Below are 25681 nucleotides of genomic sequence, written 5' to 3'. Positions count from 1 at the left end.
CTCTCCTCCCTCAGCCTCCACACCAAACTGTAGACCCATTCTGTTTTTAGCCCCATCTTGGGAATGAAGAAGATGTCTGCCTCTCCTTTACAATGCCTGGTTACTTTTCTGGACCCATTCAGGACCCCATTCGGGACCAAGCTATCCCAGCTTATTTACCCTGCCAGACCTGGTGTATGTTTTCTTTCCTTCACCCCAGGCCAAGAAGAGACTCAGAGGTGGAGGGAGGTTTCTGAGGTTGGCCCTGAGCTCTGCCTCCTGTCTCAAGAAGCCAAGCCCGGTAAGTGGTCCTCCGGGACTTGTTGCCGTGCTTGGGATAATCTGCCCTGTGTGCTGTCGTGTAGATCTGAAGATAACCTGACACGCTGTTAAATATTTCATCCCTGAGCAGCCATGCGCCTTATCTATCAGGTGAGGAGGCAGAACCCCAGCTGCCGACCCTGTTGTCAAACCTCGACAGCAGCAGCTAAGAGGCGGGCAGGGTGGAGCCCAGGCTCCCCTGTTTCGCTGCGTGTGCCCTGTCCCATACCTGGCCTGGAGGAGACTCACCGAGGAGGCAGTGCGGTGGTGTGGGAGCCCTAGCTGGGAGACCCCGGGCGGGGCCCTTGGCTTCTCTGAGCCTCAGTTTCTCATCTGGGGCAACAATCCTTGTGCCATAGCCTTGCGCAGAACAGCTGAGGTGATAACATAAGGGGAAGTGCTTTGAGAGGTGCTGTAAAACGTATGCATATGTTTGCTATTATGCCTTATGTGCACGGCTCGGTTCCCAGGGGCCTTGGTCCTCAGTAACATCTGGCCGGAGGAGGGAGCTGACGGGGGCTGCACTTGAAATCGGAATGAGGCAGTTTAAGAGGCAGGTGAGCTCGCTCACTTGTGTTCAGGCAGGTCTGCCTGAGTGAAGGAGTGGGGACCTCTCAGGCAGTGCCCAGTCCCAGGGGGTACTGGGATCCTGGGAAACCAAGATGGAGAAAGACCAAGGAGCGGAGGTCTGATATGGGATAAGGGCCTGAAATGAATTCTCCCAGGGATGATTTAGGAAAGGAGCTGGGGTTCGCAGGGAGCAGCGAAGGGTGGGGAAGGAACAGGTGAGGCGGAGGCCATGCTGAAATCACGCTTCGTTAGCACCTACTGGGAAGTCAACCCAGAAAGAACGGGATGTGGAGGCTGTGTCGTAGGTCTTCTCTGTATCTCCATTGCCTAGCACAGGGTCTGACACCCATGGTGCATGCAGAATGCGCTTCCTGATTGAACAAATAAGCATTCAGGAGCCCCTTCAGCTGGAGTCAAACACACTGGCGTTGGACAGGGTCACAGGCCAGTTAGCGTTGGCCTGATTTCCAGAGCAGGAACTTTCACTTTCCCTTTCTGGGGGAAGAAGGGGGGTTACTGCCACCATGGGGCGGCAGTGGACGGAGCCGCGTGGGATAACGCCTTGGGGCTTGTCCCGTGGGGATGCCCTTCTGGAGCTGAGCCCGTGTGCTTCCCGTAGCATCTTTGCCCCCGAGTGTCAACGGTTCTTACCCAGGACGGTGAGGCGTGCGGGGCGAGACCGTATGGCGGCCTGGATGGCCTGGCACTCGTACACCGCATCATCTTGCAGCTCCGCCCGCAGGATCTTCAGGTGATGTTCCCCTGACAGGTGGTTCCCTACCACCAGGTACTGTGGGTAACCTGTGGAGACAGCAGGCAGGTCAAGGGGGGTGGGGCCGGGGTGGAGGAGGCATTCAGGACAAATAGGGGAGGGGGTGGGACATCTGAGGAGGGGCCAGTCTTGGTGTATGGAGAAAAAATGAGAGCTTTCCCTGGCTTTTGGACAGTGTGTGTGTGTGTGTGTGTGTGTGTGTGTGTGTAGGTTCAGGAATGTTGGAGGAACTATTATCAGAGAGGAAGGAGAGAGCAGAGATGGAAATACCAAGTGTGGGCAGACACAGCGGGGACAATACCCTGCAAAGTGGTATGCTCAGCACTGTGGTTTACCAAGCAGACATGCATTTTGATAAGGAGACACACAGAGAGACAGAGAGACCCAGGCTGAGAGCCACAGAGAGCAGACAGAGTAAGAAAGAGAGAGAGAAGAAAGCAGAAATCTCTGGAACAGAATCAAGAATGACTTTGGGGGGAAAGTTTTGTTCAGGATGGACAGCAAGTAGAAATCCCAGCCCATTCTACCAATGCCTGGGATCCTCGGGCCCTTTTGAACCATAAAGGGTACTTTTCTGGTCACTCCTCCTACCTACCCCAGACCCCAGGACCTGATTAAGCACTTACGAGGTACTCAGGACACTTAGGAATTTGGGGTCCCCTACACTACTGGTGATGCATAATGGATAAATAAAAATTTGAGAATGAGAACATTAATTAGCTTTCCTGCTGCTGTGTAGGGTGAATGCAAATGCCTACACAAGTCGTGGCTGGCAGGTCCTCTGGCCCAGGCCTTGAGCCCTAGACCTCCGTAGTCTCTCCCAGAAGGGTCTCTTTTCCATCGTCCCCATACCTGAGCTCTGCCTTCCCCCCGCCAGCCTCTTACAGATACTTCCTCCTGCTCTCTTCCTTCCACCCACCCTCCAGCAGCCCAAACCACTCCTCTTTCTGAAAGACCTTCACCAGAACAGTGTGAATTCTCAGAAATGTGCCATAGGAGGAGGGGGTTCGCCATATCTGGCCTTTTAAAGAGAAGATGAGGGCTTAAGCAAGTTGAGAGAGAGAGAGAGACAGAGAGAGAGACAGAAACAGAGAGACTGGGCTATGCAACAGCTCTCCAGTATTTCAGTCTCTAAGTGTGGATTAGATGTGTTCAAGTAGCTCCCAGGGATTGCATTAGCACCACATGGGGAAATACTTTGGAATATTCTTAATACAATTTGAAATGTCCCACAAGGATCTGGGCTGCCACAGGTGGTAGTGAGGTCCCCATCAGGGGCTGTATACAAGCAGAGGCTGGTGATCACCTGTCAGGAGCACTGCAGAGGAGATTTCTATTCTAGATGGAATATTGGAGCTCTAACCCCTCCCATCATAAGCTAAGGGTCTTGTAGAGACAGGGCAGGGCTCCCCAAAGGTGAGCCGTACAGGGGTCACAGGCACTCATCCTCGGCAGGGAGATAGTGGTGATCCTTCCCAGTAAGTATTCTGGGGGCTTCCTGTGTGGCTGAGCCCTTCATCTCATGTCTTCATGGCTCCATCGTCCCCATCGTGCAACCAAACGGCCCGCCCTGCACAGCTGTTCTGGCCTGGCCAGAGATGCTCACAGGGCAATCAGCTCTACCCCCAAGAGCATCACCTCCCCTCCTGCCCGCCCTTCCTGCCCTCTGCTGGGCTTTGGGAAGAAGCCCAGGTAAGTTAAGCTGGCTCTCCCCAGGGCCAGGAGGAGGGGCTGGGAATGGGTTCCAGTCCTGGCCCTCTCCCCGCTGCTGCCCTCAATGTAGCTGGCTCACCGCCCCCAACCCTTCCGGCCCAGCCTCTGGATCCCGCTGTCCTTGATTAGTCCCTGGTCTCCTGCAGGCATCTTGGCTGGAGCTTGTGTTTTTGTTGTCTTGCAGGCTATCAGCAGCAGGATTTTGCTCTCATGAGCTGCTGAAAACATCAGTGATGGGTTTGTTTGTATTTGCCTAATTAGGCAACGAGCTGAGACGCTCTGCTCTCGAAAGGACTGGCAGCATCTTTGGAAAACACAGGCCCAGAAGCATAGATTCTGAGCAAGTTCTAGCTCCTTCCACAGTATCATTACTCTCTCTTGCTGCCCTCAGGGAAAGCAAGATGTTGGGGAATCTGGGTTCTCCAAAGTGCCTGGGCTCAAATGCCAACTCTATTACTTCCTAGCTCTGTTGTCTTGGGTGAGTTACTTTAACTTCTTTGTGCTTCGTCACCACTATCTCATGGTGAAGATTAACTGGGATAATCCATGTTAAGTGCGTGGCACACAGTAAGTCTATTAATGCTGGTTTATTTATTTATTAAAAAAACTTTTTTAGAGAGAGAGAGCATGAGTGGGGGAGAGGGGCAGGGGGAGACAGAGAGAGAGAGAATCTCAAGCAGACTCCACACCGAGCGTGGGATGACCCTGGGATCATGACCTGAGTCGAAATCAAGAGTCAGATGCTCAACCGACTCAGCCACCTAGGTGTCCCCATAAATGTTGGTTTAAAGGAAAACGACAGTGAGATAGGGTAACCAGAAAGTCCCCATCTTTAAAAGTGAGAACAGACAGGGTGTTAGGGTTTTGGGGGGTTAGGAGCCAGGATCCCACACATTGAGGTTCGGTATATGTTTGAATCAGTTTCTTTCTAGACTTGTGACCTTGTTTACCTGCCAAATAAAGGGGAGAAATCCTGCTTTTTCTCCCTGTAGATCACTGTAGATTTGTGACATAATGTCTGAGAATTATTTGAGCTTCTTTAATGAAGAACGTTCTATCAATATGAGGGCATATATTTATAAATCATTTCCTTTGAATGTTTTTTCCAGCCTCTGTGACCAGAAAGACAGATCTTCAGTTAGGGTATGAATGCTGGTAGATGGAGCCAGGCCACATAGTCAAAACAGAAGAGGACAGACCTGCGGCAGGTTAAAGTCTTGCCACTGTGGGCCTCAGTTTCCCCACAGGAAAAGCTGTGCAGTATTAAGTGCTCTGCGAATACTTGCTGGATTGAATTTTGATCTGTTAGTCTCACTTTCTTGTCCGGGAAGCAAACGGTATTTATTGAGCATGTGAGTCTCTGTCATTATCGTCATGATGCTTTTTCGGGGGACAGGTGATCAAACACAGAAAATACTTTCCCAGGAATTTGAATTTATTGGCTCTGCAAGGACAGGCACAGCCTTATTTGTATCAGTGGAGTCAAATCAGAGAGGAAGTCGACCCCAGTTCCTTAAAACCCCATTGACGCAATCCTGATCCCAAAAGTCGTTCATGGAATGGATTCCAGAAGGTCAATTTTCCGTGAGGTGATGAACATCTGTGGTGACCTGGGGCTTCCTCTTGGCCACCAACCAACCCCAAAAGACCCCAGTCCTTGACCGAAGGCTGCAAACCACTGACTAGGAACCCAGAGTACCTCCTTAACTAGCAAAGATGCTGGACCAGGTTCAGAGCCACGTGAAGCATAAGTGATTCTAGTTTGGGAAGGTGATATCATTCCCCCAGATTTCTCTAGGGTAAGGAAGTTCAGAACCCCTGAAATTGACTGGTTCCCATAATGCTTAAATTTTACGGCAGCACAGTATATTTTGGAGATATTATTGTGTATTTTACCCATGCTCAGCTGGGCTGCAGCACTCCAACCCAGCGATGCTATTGACCACGGCTATAACGTTTCAATATACATTTTTGGCAAGACATAACTCACATTTTAAAATATTAATTTCCCAACCATCATGTTCCCGAGTGCACTTCGATTTTTATTTTCCTGCAGCTGTACGCTACGAGAGAAGCAAAGCTACTTCTCAGTCGAATACCTATGTTTTTCTACACCTCCACCCTCAGCGGTTCCCCAGTGGCAGGGACGCCCAGATCTCTTGTTCTGAATTTTATAGGTTATGCTAAGCCCAGCAGTCCCGTGTTTACTTTCCCCAGGGGAGAATGATAATTGCTGGGGGCTGAGTGACCAGGAGGATGATGCTCTTCTTTTTTCTCCCCAGGGAGAGAGGATGGACCGAGAAGACATCTGTATGAGCTTAAGGACTGACATCCACAATCGTTCACAGATGACAGGGCCTGTGGCATTGAGCAGGGAGGTCAGATGCCAGGCACAGGAGCCTACTAGGACATCTCTGCTCGACACCAGCCTGGGCAGGGGGCTCAACAGGGTTTGTACTTTAAATGCTCCTTTTCTTTTCTTCCCATCACATGCTAACCCCTAAAACCAAGCAGTTTGGTTGTGAGTTTTCAGTTTATTTGGCTCCCTCTGATCGATGGGAGCTAGGAAAAGCCAGGCTGTGATGTAAGTGGGGAATACATTTTGGACCCAGATACGGGGACACTTTACCTTTGGAAATGTGACTTTACAGGAGTCGTGTCTGACTTTAGAATAGACCCTCCGGAGCAAAAGTGTATTAGGTTCAGGACCAACCACCGGAATTGAGGGTTTACTTGTAGTTCCTCACCAGGAGTCAGAGGGCCCTTGAAGTCCCATGGATCCCGGGCCCAGGGCTTGCCTGATCTGACTCTGCCCAGGGGATATTCCACGAGAGCTGGAGATTTGATCTCCAAGTACCAACGAAGATGGGGTTCTCCCCAGGGGGGTGGGTGGGTCATGCGAGAAGGGGTTCCAGGCCTTCCCAGGGAGCTCTTGGGGGTACTCACTTGAGAGGTCCCTGCCCACACCCAGAGCCAAGCCGTCTTTGATCCACAGAACGAAGCCATCATACTCGGGGATGGCACACAGCAGTGTCACTGGCTGGCCCGACACCACGGCCTGGTCCTGGGGCTGCTGGCTGAAGGAATATACTTGGCCTAGGAAGGAGACAAGCACAGGGGTCAGTTAGTGCAGGGAGCAGTGCCTGGACGGCTTCTCCTCAAGTTAAGAAGCAGAACAGTTGGCCCAGGGGATAAGCAGCTCTCTCTCCCTCGCCAGCATCTGACTTCCTGCCTGCAGCCCAGCGGCACTTCCTGTCTGCCCCCTGCTTAATTCCCTGCTCTCAGCAGCTGGCTCTCGGCTCAGCCTCCCTGCTCATCCATCCCTAACACACATTCACACTGTGAGGCGGCCTCCCCCAGCCCCCAAAGAGGCCGTGCCCGCCGTGCTTGGGACGATCTCTGCCACTTTCCATTTGGCTCCTACCTACCGCCACATGCTTGCGCCACAACAGGGCAGAGGGGGAGAGAGCCTTCCAGCTGCGAGCATCCTTGGGAGGTGCCTCAAGAAGGCAAGGTCGGGGGGGAGTGGTGTGGTTTGCTTAAAAACCCGAGAACCTGGGAAAAATATTACTGTTTAATTTGGGCCTACGGCCAAATTCCACAGGACACGTGGTGGTATAGTGTGGTCCAGAGTGTGCTGGCAGGAGCTGGAAGTCACCTCGACTCACCCTCTTTGTCCCTTTCTTTCCGATGGCACACCCAATTCTGGCCTCACTGTCCCCTGGGGGAACATCGCCAGGGTGACCCCCAGCTCTCCCCTAGACACCTCAGAGCAAGAAGGCACTGAGCCATCTCAGCAGGTCAGTTCATGTATTCATTTTATTTATTTTTATTTTTTTTTTTAATTTTTAAAAAATGTTTTTATTTATTTTTGCGACAGAGAGAGACAGAGCATGAGCAGGGGAGGGGCAGAGAGAGAGGGAGACACAGAATCCGAAGCAGGCTCCGGGCTCTGAGCTGTCAGCACAGAGCCCAACGCGGGGCTCGAACTCACAGACCGTGAGATCGTGACCTGAGCCAAAGTCGGATGCCCAACCAATTGAGCCACCCAGGTGCCCCTATTTTTTTTTTTTTTTTAGTGTTTATTTATTTTGAGAGATAGAGAACGAGTGGGGGAGGGGCAGAGAGAAAGAGACAGAATCCCAAGCAGGCTTCATGCAGTCGGCACGAGCCCGATGCGGGGTTCGAACCCATGAAAAGTGAGATCATGACGCGAGCCAAAATCAAGAGTTGGACGCTTAACCCACTGAGCCACCCAGGCGCCCCAGTTCATGTTTTATTACACAAACACACCCACAGTGCATGCAATATGCCAGGCGTTGCTGTAAGATTTTCAAATGCTAGCTCTTTACTATTTTCATCTTCATAACAAACTATGAGGTAGCTACTATTTTGATCCCTGTTTTCCGGACGAGGAAATGAGGCCCGAGGAGGTAAAAAACATGAACAGGAGCTGTGCTTGGTGATGACTTAGCAAGTACTGAGCACGTATCCCCTTTAGTTGTTACAGTAGCCATCACACCTGGATCTCACCAGCCCCAGTTCGCAGGGGCTTGGAGGTTAACTAAATCATCTGGGAATTGTCTCCCGGCAGGACTAGGGCTGTAGACGAAGACTTTCTGGCTCTGAAGACCGTGTTTTCACCTGCTGAGCTGTGCTGTGCTCAGATCCCTAAGCTGGTCCTGCGGGGAATGCTGAGGAAGCAGGGTGATGTGATCCCTCTTCCCCGGGAGGCCACAGCCGAACGGACAACAGGACACTGACGTTTCCTGAGCCCCCGACCCACAGTGGCCTCCAGTCTGTTACTTGCATAGTTACATTGCAGGGCAGAAATATCCCAATTTTACGGCAAAGTAAACAGGATCAGAGAGGCAAAGTAAGCTGCCCAAGATCACACAGCTAATGAGCGGTGGAGCTGGGGTTCGATGGGGGTCCATGTGGCTTCCAAGCCCACATTCTTTCCCACGCCCTTCCTGGCAGATACAGATACACGCTGAGGGAAGGTGGACCTGGTGGGCAGGTTGTTGCCACGGCCTCTTCTCCCCGACGTGGGAGAGTCAGGGACAGACACGGAGGTCCTGGATGCTAGCTGTTGCCCATCCTGGGGACACAATACCCCAGGCTTGGACCACGGGTAAGGCCATGCTCTTAGCAGCAGACAGCCCCAATAAGGGGGTGACTGACGTATACAGAACCTGAGGGAAGCTGGGCATGGTGGCCAAGTGGGTGCGGGGACTCCCCGAGAGGAGCCGCGGAATCCACATCAGAGAACTCATGGCAGGGGGGAAGGTAGCTGCGTTTACAACCTGATGAGATCTTGGCTGGGTCTCTGAGGAGTCTCATTAAAAATCAAATTGGCCCTGAATTGTGGGAGTAACACTTTTTATTCTGATTTGAGCTTTACAAATTAGATTTCATAGGACATTTTAATCAGCTATGTGTGGTGGGTTTATTTATTTCTTTCCTCTCAGTCTCTTCAAGTTCTCTGTTGTAATTAGACCGTTTCTGGCACCAAAGCAAGAGAGAAAGAAGGAGAAAGAGAAGGGAGAAGAGAAAGGAGAAGTGGGGGAGGGGGGCAGGTAGCTGGAGAAAGTGGAAGAGGACTGGGTGAGGGAGAAAGGGGAGGGTTGGAGAGGCCAGAAGAAGGGACACAGGGAAGGAGGGGTGAGGGAGGAGGGGAGGGGAGGGGAGGAGAAGGGAGGGTTGGGAGGGGCACTCCTTTCTGAGGCTCTTTTTTCCCTGGCTCGATGATGATTTCACAGCTCCTTCTTTTATATCAAAATCTTTCTTGCGAGAAAGACAGTGTCAAGACAGCCGCAATGGCTGCCAGAGATTGTGTTCTCAGAATTAGCAGGTTGTCAGCTGGGGGCGGAGGGGTTAGATCGAGAAGGGCCCCAGACAAATGGTGTGGAGCCTGCAGTGGGAAGTGTCACCTTCTCCCACCTCCAGTCCCGCTTCCTCTGGGTGTGGGTGAGGACAACAGAGAATGGGGGTACAGGGAGCATCCCGAGGGGGTGCGGGTGGGGTGGGGGTGAGCCCTGGGTGGTGCAGGGAAAGCGGAGGGGGGGTGGGCAGGGCCGTGCCCTGAGGGAGGAGAGGGGCTGCCATCAGGAGACTGGCCCTGGAGGAGGACACTGAGTGGTCACTACCCACTTTGGATAGTGTCTCAGAGCCAGGAGTTGGGGCAGCTACAAGATCCCCCAGGATAAGCCCTGAGCCCACAGAGAGCAGCCAGGAGGGGCAGGGAAGAACATACCCCCAGGCTTCAGAGAGCTTTGGGCACCCACGTGGGGTCTGTTTGGATCCCTTCGACTTTTCTATGGAAAGAATGTCTCTGGGACACCTGGGTGGCTCTGTGGGTTAAACATCTGACTTCGGCTCAGGTCAGGATCTCGCGGTCTGTGAGTTCAGGCCCCGCGTCGGGCTCTGTGCTGATGGCTCAGAGCCCGGAGCCTGCTTCGGATTCCGTGTCTCCCTCTCTCTCTGCCCCTCCCTGGCTCATGCTCTGTCTCTCTGTCTCTCAAAAATAAATAAATGTAAAAATAAAATAAAATAAAATGAAAAGAATGTCTCTGGGTGGGGCAGGGTGGGGAGACAGATACACAGGAGAACAGTCTCAGAAACACCACTCAAACGACATTATTCACCCATTCATTTTTTGGGAGGGAAGGATTGGTGCTCTAACAATTTCCTTTTTTCAATCTAATTTTATTTTCTGTGCATTAAATATAAGCCACTAGGAATATTTTTTCTTTCAAATCAATGAGATGCTTTTTCAAACAGAATCATGAGTGGAGTGTCACTATCTACAGCAGATAAAAGTCACGGTGCTGTGGGTGGAGGGGACATGGAGGGACGGGGCACGCTGTCTTTTCACCCATAGGGCACACCTTGAGGCTTCTCTTTCAGGCTTAAGCGCCTCTAGGAACATAGCGGACAAGCCCCCGTTGTCGTTTCTTGCCCAAAAGGTAGTCTTCACCCATTCCCTCATATCCCGTTTTCTGTTCCCTGTCTTTCCTACTCTGAGGATGTGAACTGCAAATGAGCCTGTGATCTTTTCTAGAACCTCCTGGGTGGTATGGTAAGCAGCCAGGAAGCTCCTTGAGAACATCTGTTGATTCACACATTTATTGAGACCTGGTATCAGGCAGGCATCGCACGGTCTCGTGAGAAGCAGACAGATACGACGTGGTCCTTCCCTCCAGGAGCTAACGTTTGTTTGCCCACCACACCCAGATGGCTCTGATCTGGGCACAGAGCATGTGCTGCACCGACTCGACACCCCTTGCACCATCCATCCCAGGATTTCTGCCTCAGTTTCTCATTGTGCCCCCTGGCCTTCTTCTGCAGTGAAGCCTGGCAGTCAGGGTAACCTCTTTTTCCTGCTTTGTTTTCAATCTGTCACCATAACCAAGTGTGGCCCAGCCCTCCCCCACAGCACCTCTCAGACGCACCCTTTCCTCTCCATTCCTATCGCTATAATCCGAAGTCAGGGCCCTCACCACCTCAACCTGGCTTCTTTCAACAGTCTGTGAAGGCCTTCAGGTCCTGCCCTGGAGGGTTCTTCCTAAGGCACCGTTTTCCTCATGTGCTCTCCCTTTTCTAAGGGTGGAAACTCTAATGGCTTCCTACTGCCCACAGGCACCTGATGGGCTTCTCCAAAATCTGACTCCCTTCCCCCTCGGTGCTCAATAGTCACCTGTGCCGGCCGTTCACTCATGTTGTCCCATGTCGCCGGTGTTCCGCCATTCTGGAATCACCCCCACCCCTCTCCCAGGGTCTCCCTGACCAGCCCTGCCCGCACTGAAGGCCAAGTTCTTCTCCACGAGCTTTGGCTGTATCTCTAGGCACTGCCTGTCACCGAAGGGGGATCTTCTCTCTTCTCCCCTCTTCCCTACTTCCCCATTTTTCTTCCTTCTTATCTCCCTTAATTTCTTCAAACCTTCATTGAGCACTTACTGTATATCAGACACAGAAAGGAACCGAAGTAAATGAGAAACGGAGGGTAAACTCTTGAGGGTAGGGGCCACGGCTGTCTTTTTCATCTTGTATTCTCAGCACCTCGTCCGGTGTGTAAGCAGCAAATAAACTCAAGCTTGTGACCTTGTGGCCTACCTATGCTAGTTTGGCTCCTGAGATCTGCGGTCATGAAGGAAAACTGTTTTTATGATATAAAGTACTGATTAGGCAGGTATTGTGCTGAGCACACTACACGGAAGGAGGGAAGTGAGAAATCAGGGGGAAGGGACAGTGTCTCAAGGAGTCAGGCTTTACAGGATAAAAATAACTGAATTATTCATGGAAGACCTACTTTAACCAATTCTTGCTAGTTAGGTGTTACTATCCACATTTCACAGATGAACGGAGGCTCCTAGTGGGTCCAGATGCAATTCAAGGTCACCCAGTGGGCCTAGGTGTCATTCAAGGTCATGTAGTGGCCCAGGTGCACTTCAAGGTCACACAATGGGCCCAGGTATAATTCAGACCCCAGTGTCTTTTTTTTAATAAGAAAACCCTGTTTTCTTGCCACTATCCCATGTTGGTTATTAAAAGAAGGGTCTCGGGGCGCCTGGGTGGCTCGGTCGGTTACGCGTCCGACTTCAGCTCAGGTCATGATCTCACTGTCCGTGAGTTCGAGCCCCGCGTCGGGCTCTGGGCTGATGGCTCGGAGCCTGGAGACTGCTTCCGATTCTGTGTCTCCCTCTCTCTTTGCCCCTGCCCCGTTCATGCTCTGTCTCTCCCTGTCTCAAAAATAAATAAACGTTAAAATAAAAAAAAAAAAAATAAAAGAAGGGTCTGGAACTTGGATTTTTATTTATAAACTTGTATTCACCCCAATCAACCTCGCAACCATTCCCCTCAGACCCTCTAAAGAGAGGATGAGGATCTTTGGAGCAGAAAGCAATTTCTTGGTTCTCCCCTAAGTTTACATAGCCTCCTGCCAGCTGGTGGTCAACAACACTAAGTCAGGGTTCAGGGTGGAGTCCAGCACTGGCCACTGTGGGGGAATGACAGGAGGTGTAATAATTATTGGTACTTATTATTATATAAATAGTCATTATCTATATAACTATGTTATTATATAAATACATATAACTAGTTATATATTACAAATAATATTTTTATTGTTGTAGAATTACTAATAGCTAACTTTCTTTTTAAAATTTTTTTAATGTTTATCTTTTAAAATGTTTATTTTGAGAGAGAGAGAGACAGAGTGCGAGTGGGGGAGGGGCAGAGAGAGAGGGAGACACAGAATCCGAAGCAGGCTCCAGGCTCCGAGCTGTCAGCAAAGAGCCCCTGGGAAGTCACAGAACCCACCGGAGACTGCACTCTCTCTTGCCCTTGGCCAGGACTGAAAGGTCTAAGGGAAACTCTAAGGGAGGGCCTGATGGAAACACACTTGGTGGGTCAGATGGAGTGCGATGTGGTCCCCGTGGTGGCTGCGGGCACACTTTCCTGTTGGCTGTCCCAGGAAGGGAGGGGCCCTGCAGAGCCCCCGAGGTGACTGTGGGCAGCCTGCACGCTCCCTGCATGCCCAGGCTGCTGTGGACTTTTCAGGCCAAGAGGGCACCTTCCCAACACTCCAGCTGGGCCTTTAGGACACTGAACTTGGGAGGGACGTGCTTCTCCCTACTGGGCTCAAGAGGAGAAGCGCCAGCCTCAAGGTCCTGCAGTGGTTCAGTGGGGATTAGAGCCTGGCTCTGAAGTCTCCCAGCACGGAGACCTCCCTCCACCTGCTCAGCAGGTGGGAAGCAAGAGTCTGGAGGCCAGGTGGGGCCTTCTCTTCAAACTGCAGGAAGCAGGAGCGGTAGCTGGTTGGGAAGGTTTCAGAGGAGGGCGGGCTCTGAGACCCCATCCTGACGAGCCATGTGTGCCCCCCACGTGGTGGGTTCTGAGTCAGGACGGCTGCAGCAAGGCAGGCGCTGGTGACTGGCAGGCGGGAGGAGGTATGGGGGTGACACAGCGGCGGCAGGTGGCAGGAGGGCTTTCAGCTCTTCTGTGCTGAAAAGGACAGGTGCAGGTGCAGCCGGCCTGGGGAGGTGGCATCAGAAAGGCCCTGGAGGGCTCTGATCCTGGGGCAGAGCGCCCCCGCCCCCACCACAGCACAGCTCAGAGACCTTCCCTCCTGCCTCCCTGCCTGCCCCGTCCTCCCACCAGCTGTTTCCTTCTGCTCTCTGCTCAGGAGCCTCACAGGTCAGCTTCTCCCTCCTCACGACTTGCCCACACTGCTTTCTTCAAAGCCCCCCACCACCACCCAGATTCCCATCTCTCCTCCCACCTTCATCTCCATCAGCCCACGAGGCTCCCTGAAGGGGCCACCCCCTCCCAGCCCTGACCGCATGGCCCCTCACCTTAGACTCTTTTGGGGGACTTGCGGCACACATTAGCACGGAATGAACCATCACCGTCTGGCTCTGGGAGGTCCCCAGTGTCTTCCAGTAAAATATTTAAAGTGCTGAAGACCCCATGATTCTCTATGAGCTCATACACCTCTGGCCCTTGACCTGAAATCACCTCTCAATTCCTAATTATTTCTTGCGGAGGGAAGAGGCGTTTTGAATGGAAGACAGGCTGTGAGGGCCAAATTACTGAGAGTGAGAGTTTTTTATAGCAGTGCCTCTGGGGGCCTGGGTGCTGTGGTGTGTGCAGGCACACATGTGTGCATGCACAAGTGCGTGCGTGTGTGTGTGTGTGTGTGTGTGTAACAAGTAGGAAGAGGGCCCAGTGGACCCATGTACATGGTGGTCAGGGTCCTTAATGTCAGGATCAGGTCACCCACCCTTGCCACCCATAACTGTCAACCCCAGATCCTTGGGGGGATACCTTCTGGTACTCTAAGTGTCCTGTGTTTGGTGAATACCTCTATGGGCGTATGTGTTATTGCCTCTCCCCTAGTCACTGATCTGGTATTCGGGGGTTCCATGGCGGTGGTGAGAGGGAATACGCACAGGGTCAGCGTGGGCTGGTGCAAACAACATGAGGTTTGGGGTTAGTGTAACCAAAGAGAGAAAGCCTCAGTGCACACTGCACTGATATGGGAAGCAGGGTTGCTGATGTCCCCATGTCCCTGACATCCCTTTTTTTTCAGTCTGTGCTCAGCAGTCAGACCAGAGGCAGTCCAGAGATGGCATGAGGGGCTCACTCTCCCCGTCTCCCCTCTTGGACTGGGGCACTTTGGCCAAGACTTTGCTCCAGCAGCAGACGGAAGGGAGGTGACCACTGTCCTTAGGGTCAATCCCAGCTTGACCTGGGCAGGAGCTAGGCCACCTGGAATGATTGCCCGGTTTCTAAGGAGCCCAGTGCTCTGCAAACACATGCACACAGCCACCCTCATCCTGCTCCTTCAGAGTGGGAGAAAACTGGCAGACGAGCAGGGTCCTGAGAGGCTGAGTGGTGCCCTGGGGATGCCTAGTGGCCCAGGAACAGGTGGAGTAAGGTCTCCAGTGCCCCGGGGAAGCAGCCACCACCACCCCTGTGCCTGAGCATGGGGCAGCCCAGTGAAATCCTGCCTGCTTCAAATCTCAGGACATTCTGCAAAAACTTACTGCGACTGTGTGGATGGCCACATTTGCCACAAGTCACGAGGCTACAAGGCAGAAAGTGCTCAGTCTCCTCGCGAGGTCACATAAAGTTCTTTGGGGTTGAGAAAGGCCTACTGCAAGCACGAGGGCTGGAGGGAGGAAACCTAGAGGCTTCCTGGAGGAGGAATCATGATAATAGAGAATGCAGTGGAGGACAGGTGTCATTCTGGGTTAGGAGAAACGTGCAAGGAAAAGCATGAGTGATGAGTAACTTCAGGGACCTGCTTTGAGTACCTGCCAGGGCCTGGGTCTCGGATAGTGGAAAGAACACAGGGACAGGCAAGCCAGGGAAGGAACTCTGGCCCCGTCACTAGCAATATGATCTGGGCCCCATTCCTCACCCACTCCCAGCCTCAGTTTCCTCATCTGGAAAATGGAAGTGACATGCCTACTTTGCAAAGCTGCCATGAGGAGAGGACTCATGTGTAAATGATCCTGGCACACTCAGGTGTTTCATAAAGGGCTGTTCTTCTTTGCCTCACCATCCACGAGCCCAGGACTGTCAAAAATGGAGCCACACAGCACCTGGAGTGAAGGATCCCAGAGCTGGGAAGGGAGGCTCTGCAAATCTGAAGTTGGGCTGATTAGAATCTGCTTCTTCCCATGAGTCATGCAGGTGAGAGAGAGCATTTGGGGCCTCCTGTAGCTCTGTCATTGCCATGGTCCCAGCCAACATCAGTCTCATGGAGCTGCCTGGTCAGCCATGCAGAAAAGGCTCAAATGTTGCCGTCTGCTCTGCTATTAGTGACCAATTGGGGAAGGCTTTAAGCATACTTGTACTGGGGATATTTATCGCCAGCTTTCTCCTAGCCTGGAGGATGCAAATTGCCTCATAGGAGATGAAAGGAAACCGCCCTCATCCCCAGAAGCCAGCAGAAATCTTCTTCCTTGAAGAGGAGGAAGGAGTCAGCTCAGAGGCCCCTAGCTGGTACCAAAATAATGCCAGGCAGAGTGGGAAGGGGCCAGGGCAAGATAGATCACATCTGGAAGCCAAGTCTTGGACTTCTGCTGTTTTCCTGCTGCTCAGCACAGGCCCAGCTCCTGATGCAGGAGAATGAATTCTGGGAAGTTTCCAGAATGCCTTGTCATGTCCTACTCCGGGGAGAGGACTGGGGGTGATGGGGTTATGTCTGAGCCCACTGACTAATTAAGCTGGTTGTTAGGGAGAGTGGAATGGTACCTTTGATGGTGCCGGCCACAGGCAGGGGCAGGTCCCCGTGTCTCCAAGGCCTCTGGCTGGGTGCGGGGATGCAGAGTAGGGACTGACGTATTTTCTGTGACAAGGAGCTTAGAGCCCGGGGGAGACAAACAGGTGCACAAGGGACCGGAATAACCGACGCTACACAGTCAGTGCCAAAAGTAAGGTGTAAAGAAAGTCCCGAGGAAGGAACGTTGTTCCTTCTGAGGGAAGGAGGGAACGAGTCACAGAAGGCTTGGCTTCTGAAGTGGCCTCGAAGGGTAAATGAGATGAGGGCAAGAAGGAAATGTTTCCTGGGATCGGAAACAGCATGAATAGAGCATGGAGGTCAGAATGGGCTCGGGGATGGGGTGCCTGGGTGGCTCAGTCTGTTAAGCCTCTGACTCTTGGCTTTGGCTCAGGTCATGATCTCTCGGTTCATGAGTTCAAGCCCCGTGTTGGGCTCTGCGCTAAGGGCGTGGAGCCTGCTTGGGATTCTCTCTCTTTCTCTTTCCCTCTGCCCCCCTCCCACTCATGCTCATGCTCTCTCTCTCGAAAGAAAGAAAGAAAGAGAAAGAAAACGTGCTCAGAGAATAAGAGCTGAGGCTGCATGGTTTTGTCTTGATCTCTGGCTCCGCCATTGCAAAGTGTCTCTGGGCACGTTCCTCAGGCCCTCTGAACCCGAGTTTCCCCATTGGGATAGTAACCAGTGCTTGCTGGGTTGTTTGTGAGAATTAAACAGGACGATATGTGTGAAGAGCCCAGAGCCCTGCACGCCTTCCACAGCAGAGCCGCTTCCATCACTACGAACCTGTAGGATGGGTGCATGGCACGTGGGCATGTCAGGTGTTCAGCAGGACGCATGTCTAGGGAATCATGGTAGGTCTGACTGTGTAGGCCCTCCAATGCATGCTAAGAAGTTGGCACTTGATGCGAAATCATCAAAGGGTTCTGACCCACATGCTCAGATCTGAGTTTTGGGAAGATCACAGCGGTGACAGTGAGTAGGGTGGATGAAGGAGGATAATCTGAAGATGGGAAGCCTGATCAGAAAGATTATGCTGTCAACAGAGCTCAGGCTAAAGCTGCGTCCGTGGAAAGAAGCAAGTGGATTTAGGAGTCACTTGGATGACAGCGGATGAGAGACAGGGGGGCATAAAGGCGCCCCTCCCCCTGGCCTGTAGGACAGGTGGGAAGGGGGAACAGATGACTTACTTGTGGAACCATTTCTGTATCAGGAGGGGAAGCGTGTTGGGGGGCAGTGAGTTCAGCTGTAAATATGTTGATGGAGAAGGGCCCCGAATCATCAGGAGAAGGTGTCCTGGGTATAATTGGGTCCGTGGGTCCGGGAGAAGCTGGTGTGAATAACTCAACGCTTACTGAGCACTTACATGGTTCAGGCAGTAGGGACACGGTTCTACAATGGGTCCTCACCTTTTGGTGTTGACCTGGGAGTTCATCTCCAGATACAGAGAGTTATGAATGTTGACGTGGCTGTCTAAGAGGGACACGGTTACTCCAGGCTGGGTGTCTTGGGCACAGCTGGCTTGGGTGGTACAGTTAGCTCCTATCAGCTTTGCATAGGTTTAGAGCCCTGTCGGGATGGCAAGAGGTCACCCAACCCTATCTTCCTTTGGATTCCCTGGAAATACCAACAGGGAAGCCGGAAGAACAAGGCAGGGGTGGAAGGGGCGGGGGGACATCTCTCCATTGTGTCTTCTAGACCTCTCTGCTGAGAGAGGGACTTGAAAACACTTTCACCCTCAACATTATCATTTGCAGCCACTAGTAGCTTGATTTGGACACATGGGTGAGGAGAAGCTTGCCAATATCACACACGTTCCAGAAACTGCCTGGATTTTTATTTGGGCTTGCACAGGACAGTCAGACTGCTCTTCCCAGAGCTGGATGTGGGGCAGAAATTCGGAGGCCACGCTTTCCTGCCCTCGCTCCTTGTCTGAGCTGGGGCAGCCCGGTTTGCCTGCGATTCTCCCGGTCTCACACACCTCTCGTCAGGATGCACAATCCGCCAAGGTTGTCCTGGACAGCATGGGTCTTTAATGAAGAGCAATGGGGCTGGCCGAGGCAGGGTGACTCCAAAGTCACTATAAATCCTTCGCCTACTGATTATCAGCCCGTGGCCCGGGCCAGAGCCTGCACTGTCCTCATTAGTGGCAGGGAGAGATAATCCTCAATCCATTCAGCCAAGTTCTGGATGCCAAGAAGATGCTGATAAGTGCTGCTGGAAATACTGGTGCATCGGTACCCGTGAAGGAGCCCATCCATCCCTGCCTGCGGTCAGCCCAGAGTCTGACAGAGATGGGAAGGGCAGAGTTGTGTGGGCTTTGGTGGTGACGGTGGGGGGAGGGAATACACTATAGAGGGGAGACGCTCCAGGAAGCCCATGAAAGCTGGAGGCCTGGATGCTGTCTCAGGCTTGCTGCAGGCTGACCATGGGGCCCAGGCTAAGCCCCTTTCTTTCTCTGAGCCTCAGGCACTTAAGTGTTCAGGAGTATGTGCTCTCTACACCATTGTTAGGGGAGGGGAGGAGCAGCATGAGAGAAAAGAGGTGATGCTGAAGAGCAGGACAGAGCTAGGTCGTTAGCTTGGAAGCAAGCGTAGGCCTTGGGCCTTGGGCAGACTGAGCTCGTATGGTTACCCTCTTAGGGCATATCAGTGTGGGAACTACTGGGAGGCAGGGCTGTGGACTGACTGACCCCAAGGTGTCCAGCATCTCTGTTGCCTTTTATTTTTTAATTTGTTCAAAAATTTTAAAAAACGTTTATTTTTGAGAGACAGAGAGAGACATAGAGTGTGAGTAGGGAGGAGCAGACACACACACACACACACACACACACACACAGAATCCAAAGCAGGCTCCAGGCTCTGAGCTGTCAGCACAGAACCTGACGCGGGGCTCGAACTCACGAACTGTGAGATCATGACCTGAGCTGAAGTCGGGTGCTCAACCGACTGAGCCACCCAGGTGCCCTATGTTTTTAAAATATTTTTAAAGTTTACTTATTATTGAGAGACAGAGAGTGAGCAGGGGAGGGGCAGAGAGCGAGGGAGAGAGTCCCAAGCAGGCTTTGTGCTTTGAGTGCAAAGGCCGATGTGGGGTTTGAACTCATGAACCGTAAGGTCATGACCTGAGCTGAAATTAAGAGTCTACGCTTAACCAACTGAGCCACCCAGGCACCTCTCTCTGTTCCCTTTTAGAAGAGATACTGTGAAGACACAGGAAAGCTGTCCTCTTGGTGAGCACCCAGGCTCAGAAGGCACCATCGGGTGCTGCCTGTGCTGCTTCTTAGCTGTGTGCCCTCGGGCCTGATACTTCCCGTCTCTAAGACTCCCCACGTGTAAAATGTAGGATTTAGACTCAATGTATTAGGTCCCTCCCTTTCAGCCGGAAGGAAGGCTCTTTGTTCTGGTTTATCCAAAGTCTTATTTTTGAATGGGGAGGACCCACAGCTGAAGAAGAATAAAACTGAGGCACATGGAAGTAAAAGCAAATCTCCCAAGGACACTTGGTCTGTTTGAGGAAGATCCGTGTCCTTAAACCTCATTTTTCCCCCTTGTTTTTTTTTTTAAACAAACATCTTAAAACAACCATTTTATCCTGGTATAGACCTTGCCAGTGGGAAATTGTTCTAAAAGTCTCCTATGCCTAAGAATCACCTGGGGAATTTGCTGAAAATGCAGTTTCCTGGGTTCCAAGCCAGAAATGCAGGGACAGCAGATCTGAGCTAGGCCAAGGAGTCTGCATTTTGCCCCCCTTCCTGGGTAATCCTGCCGCAGGTGGGTTTTGGTGAATATTTGGGAGGCACTGTTCAATGCAAACAGCGCAGGGTCAGGGGAACGGGGTTCTTTCTGGTTTTGGCTGTCATTGTATTGCCTTGATCTGGCTGCTGTTTCTCTCTGGGCGCACCAGGGTTTCCTTCACGGCTCGGTGAGGGCATTGGATGAAGCCAGTGGTTTTCACACTTTTTTTTTCAGTGCATGGTATCCTTTGCCAGTGGGATCTCATATGGAGCGCCCGTGTGTGAAGTGGGCAGAGGCAGGCTGGGTGAAGCGGGGGGTCTGAGTCCAGCCCCTTGACTCCTTTGCAGTGGACCCCAAGGTCCCTCTGTGACGTGCTCAAGGAATCAGAAGGTCCTGTGCAGTTCTGATGGTCTCCAGGTGTCGCATGTAGTGCAACATGGCTGTCTGCCACCGACAGGTACAAAAGCCAGGGTGCACTGTGTGGATAATGCAGTCTGGTCTTGGAAGTATGAGCTACGTTTTACATTTTTTTTAAAGCGGGCGTCATACCCGGTACCGGAGTCCAATGTGGGGCTCGAACTCAGGATCCCGAGATCAAGAGTCGGATGCTTACCTAAGGATGAGCTACTTTTATGCCACTTTGCATTGGCAACCACAACTCGGACCCGGTATTTATAGAGAAATCTTCTCATGGCTTCCGGTGTCGTTCCCAACAGGGAGTAAATCGCAATGTCCTGAATTTCTCCCGTCTTGGAGCCCAAATACAATCAGCTCTTAATTATCTTCGTTAATGGAGAGGAGCAAGGGTGTGAATACTCCAAAAATGATGGACATTAATCCTAAGTAACATTCATTTTCAACTTTGGGATGCATTTTGGTATTCACGTTTGAATATGGATGTGTTTGATGTTCTGGGAAGTTTTAATACTCAACAAAACAAAACAAAACCCAGGGACGGAGCTCCCTCCCACCGCCTGCTCAGCTGGGTGCAGAACATCACCTCTGGTTCTGGCTCTCAGCTAGAGTCCGGCCATACTCCATCCTCCCCCGGGTCGCTGTGTTTAGGGCTCAACACCTTCCCTAGAAGGGGGTGGGGATATTAACTGATTTTGCCTTTAAAGGACTTTCATTCCCTTTGGGACTCATGCAAATAAGAGCAAAATAAGAAGCTGTGAAATGTTAACAGAGGACTTCGTTGAGCAATCTTGGTGATAGCATTTGCCAGGAGTGGGGACAATTTGCCAACAGATAATTGAGAGCTGACTCTGTATGTGTCCTAATTAAAAAAGTCATTCTTGTTCTCGCTGCTCTGGGATTCTGGGTGTCCTCTTCTGGTTGGTTTGGGATATTAACCACGGCTAACTCTTGTGTATACTTTCTACTTCATAAAGAACTTCACATGTGTGATTTTACTCAATCTGCCCTCATGACCTCCTGTGGAGAAGGTTCCAATGTCCGTCCCTCCATCCTGATGGAGAGACTTGAATGCCAAGGCTCACAGCACGGCTGGCCCCATGTTCCACAGCAAGTGTATGCCTCCCAACCCAGCCTGTGTCCATCTCACTCGGCCTCTTCAGTCACCACCTAACTGTGACCCTGGCAAGGGCTCGGATCATTTGTTTCAACCCTGAAAATGTGTCCGCAAACAACACGCGAAACAAAACAAATGTGCAACGATTGCGCCAGTCTTTGATTGTTTCAATGGAAATGCTGGTCAAGGAGAGGTTTTGTGCTGTGATCACCTTGAGAGGAGGGACAGAGTCTGTGCACACTGCTGGGGGCACCCAGGCTGGGCTGAGGGCTCTGCTTAGTGCCTAGCAGGCTTAGTCTGGGTCTCTGAGCCCATCTCAGAAGATGAGCTGGTGGCCAGAAGGATGGAACCGGCTCCTTGGAGGGGTAACCCCAGCTCCAGCCTGGCCGTTTTCACATCCACAGTCCTCAGAGATAGGGAGAATCTCTTCTATTGTATGGATTAGGAAACAGAAGCTCAGACAGGTTAAGTAACCTGTCCAAGGTCACAGCTTGTGCTGGAGCCGGCTCCGGGCCTTTGTTTACTCGATAGTTCCCCGTAAGCACAGAGAGCGCTTGAGCTGTGTAGTTAGTTTCCTCTTCAGAAAGCAGAGACTGACTGTACTCTGTCCTCCAGCTGCCCCCAGCTGTGCTCCAAAAACAGACAGGAACCTGACAGGACATCTGCTTCTTGCCTCGGGCACAGGCTTTGCCCCACCTGCAGACCACAATCAGCCAGAGAAACCTCTGATACTCCCGGGCACCCCTGGGGCTGAGATCAGGTCCACGAGCAATAATTCAGGGCAAGAGTCGTCCACAGCTAGGCAGAGGCACGGGCATTTTTGATCCTACCCTGCTGCATCCCCATTCAGAAGCTTTTTTGCAGAGGCCCACCCCCTACACTAGCTTTCTTGCTGAGTCCTGGGCTGGGTGAATAATGACTTCCATTCCCTGCACGGCTGGGGGCTCTGGCCTTTGCGACACCGTAGTGCTGAGCCTCTTATCTGTTCTGAGACCGCCCAAGGAGGACCAGCTGCTGCCCGGAGAGGCCCTTCTGCTGGGGCATGGGATCAGGGGCAGCGAATGGGAGTTTTTTCCCAGGCCCCATTCCCGCCTGCCCCCAGGACATCCCTATTCTCCAGCCAGGAGTGCAGCAGCTCCTCTAATAGAAGAGTTACTCCCGGCTGCGCTAGAGGGAACAGAGGCGCTCTCAAGCCTCTTCCCCTAAATGCAACAATATTTGGTAACACTTGGCGTCTTGGGGAGAGAATTCATGTCCGTAATTAGTTACTGTATATCACCGTTAGTACTCTGCTCAGGATTTACTGGGCAAATACCATTTAACTACACAATAACTACAGGTCCTTGCTGCTTATTGGGTAATTTACTAAGGCTGGGGGAATGGGGCAGGAGGGACTCTGAATAGGAGGCATTGTAACCCCTTGAATCAAACTTTATGAGTTTGGGTTTGGCAGGGAGGTGGCTGCCGGTAGCCAGCTCTCATTGCTTTGTTTTGCAGAGTTGGCTGGCAGACTGCTTCCTTCCCTTTATTTATTGCAGGAGAGGTCTGGGACTGGGGTCTGAGGCTGCCCAGAGCTACGGAGGGCCTTTTGGTAGAGAGGGTCTTTGGCTGAGCACAAAGGAACCCAGCAGGAACCTAGGCTTGGTGTCCTGGGGGCTCCATCCATCCTTCCATTTACTCCCTCGTGGGGCCTCTTTTTGTATCTGGGCCAGTGGGTAGGGAGTACATACGGGGAACTGCCCTTGGCTGGCACTATCACGATAATCCTAAACCCTCTCTTCTCTCTCAAGTGCCACGTTGGTTGGGAAGCAGCCATACCCGGACACTTGGCTGGAATTCCCAGCCTTAATCTGCTTGAGCAAAGTCTGTCTTTGTTTGGCCATGCACTGTCTACACTCCCCTAACCTATTTAGACCACGGAGAGGGGAAGAGACGCAATAATGAAAAACTCAATGTGCAACATTGCCTTACGCAATCTAATAAATTACTCGGTACCCGGCTGCCAGCTCAGACTAAGCCCGATATTGCCTGCAGTAATTATTTGGATCAAATGCAGTTTATCTGCTTCATATTTGTGCTTCTGTGCTCAGTGGTAACTTATAAATGTCATTGTGGTGTTTATTTGTTATAATGAAACTTAATGGCGTTGGAAGCCAGGAGCAGAGCGGGTGGGGCGGCAGGTTTAAAACAATCTCTTCATCTCTGGAGAAAGAATGAGGCAAGATAACATGGAACTGCCCCGGAGGGAGGAGATTTGCAGAGATGGTTGTGTCCTCGTGCTGTGCGGTGGGCAGAGAGGGCCAGGGAAGATCTGGCTAGGTTTAATCCCGGCACTGCCCCATCTGATGTCTTTCCTCCATCTTCTAAGGGTGTTTCACGGGTAGGAGGTGTTTCATGTTCACACCACCCAATGGGTCGCCCAGATAAGACACACAGGCTGTCCAGGGGCTTGAGAGGCTAAAGTCCTATTGGATGGGGATGGAAATGAACACCCCAGGGTGACTGTACTATAGAGGACAGACCATCAGACAGAGGCTGGGAGAAGAGAGTGGGGACAGAAAACAAAGGGAGGGTATCCTGGGGAGCCAAAAGAGGGCACCGCGAGGCTTTCCCCTTTGGGTGAGGAAGCAGCACTGGCGATAAGAAGCACAAAGCATGGGCAGAACAGGGAAGAGCTGGCCGGAGGTGGAGGCAGGGCGCCTCACTGACTCTGCAGAAGCAGTATGGACAAGGACAGGCCATTTAATGTCGAATAAAGGGCTTTGGCTTCATACAGCTCTGGACTCTGCCATTGACTAGCTATCCAGCTTTGGGCAAGTTATTTATCCTTCCAGAGTTTCGTTTCCTTATGTGGAAAATGGGAGCAGTAACAGATACCTCTCAGATGGCTGTGACGGTAAGTGAGGTGATGTGTATAAAATGATGAACACGGTGTATGGCACACAGCAAATGATAAGTAAGTGGCCGTGGCGGTGAGTGGCGCATAGTAGGTGTTCAATAAATGTCTGCCGAGTGAATAAATGAATAGTAACACTTCCCACCTGTGTGCATTATAAAGCCCTCTTCCAAACAGCTGGGCTTGGATTGAGACCTCACAGACACGCAAGGCTGATCTTATCATCCCCATTTTATAGTGTGAACCTGGAGGAGAATGGTTATGGTAACTTGTTCAAGGCTACTCAGCTGGTACATGTGTGGGCATTGGCTCTTCTGCATCCCAGAGCAGGATTATCTCTGCCAGTCACGGGGGACAGCTCCCCATCTATGCTGAGAGACTGAGCTCTTTCCTCCTGACCAACTGCCCTGCTCCCTGGAGCCCAGTCACACGGCCTGCACTGACCTCCCCAGTTGAACCTGGTTGCAGAGGTTAAGTTGGGGCCTTTCCGTCCATTTTATCTTAATACTACATTTAGTGTTTACTCATGAAATATTCATTTTCTCCCCTCAGCGACATGCTCATACAAGGCTCCTAACATCATAAATATGGATGAAAATTATTGCCATTGTTATTTCTCCCACTAGCCAGCTCCCTCCCCCCGCACACTCCCTGTTTTGATCTCAGCAAAATGGGACTGAATTGAGGGTTTTAGCCTGGAACACTCGTAGTAATGCCTTGCATCTTGTGGTGATTTATGCTTTCTCAAAGAACCTGTATGAGCATCACGCGTATGCCCATTTTGCAGATGAGAAAGCCTAGGTCAAGAGAGATCAAGGTCAAGGCCACACACCTAGTCAGGAACCAAACTTATTTTTAAAAACATTTATTTGTTTACTGTTTGACTTGTGATGAAATGTTCTCTGGGAAACTGAATGTGTTTGTTTCATGTAAAGAAATAGGAGCACAATCTTATTTGTATTGTACTTTACAATGTGCTATTTTTCTGGTCCTCACAAGGCAGGCTTGAGTTTTGCCTATCTGACAAAACTCACACAAGTTGGCGGCAGATCTGGGCCTTAAACCATCATTTCCCAAAATGGATTCCAAGGAACATTTAGTCCTAAAACACGCTCTAAGGAAAACAGTTTTGTAGTCAAACACTGCGAACCATATACCCCTTTCAGTGGTTCCCTGTGCCCTTTGGCATATTAAAATCTCTGATGCGTTCTGTAGGATGGACCTGTTTAGTGGGGGCTGACCCAGCTTCTCCCTGCCCTGCCCTGCCCCCGCTTATTTAACCATGGAGCCCGGTTTTCATGGAAAACCTATTACCATGCTACGGAAACGCTGATCCAGGGAAATGTGTATGTCTGGTCCCTCTTCCTCTTTCTGA

At 51.5% G+C, this 25681-nt stretch overlaps 1 protein-coding gene across 1 annotated transcript in view; it reads right to left on the bottom strand.

Annotated features, from left to right (window-relative positions):
* The window catches only part of KIRREL3 (kirre like nephrin family adhesion molecule 3), a 493013-nt gene that overhangs the window by 88019 nt on the left and 379313 nt on the right, over positions 1–25681 (bottom strand). The window contains exons 3-4 of the mRNA XM_049654577.1: positions 6302–6451; positions 1522–1671 (exon numbers count right to left, since the gene is read on the bottom strand). Coding sequence (XP_049510534.1) covers positions 1522–1671; positions 6302–6451 — 300 coding nt within the window. The remainder of the gene's footprint in view (positions 1–1521; positions 1672–6301; positions 6452–25681) is intronic.

The sequence above is a fragment of the Panthera uncia genome, chromosome D1, assembly GCF_023721935.1.
Source record: "Panthera uncia isolate 11264 chromosome D1, Puncia_PCG_1.0, whole genome shotgun sequence".
Classification (NCBI taxonomy): Eukaryota; Metazoa; Chordata; class Mammalia; order Carnivora; family Felidae; genus Panthera; species Panthera uncia.
Note: the sequence above shows the minus strand (reverse complement) of the source record. Positions and strands in the feature narration are given on the sequence as shown.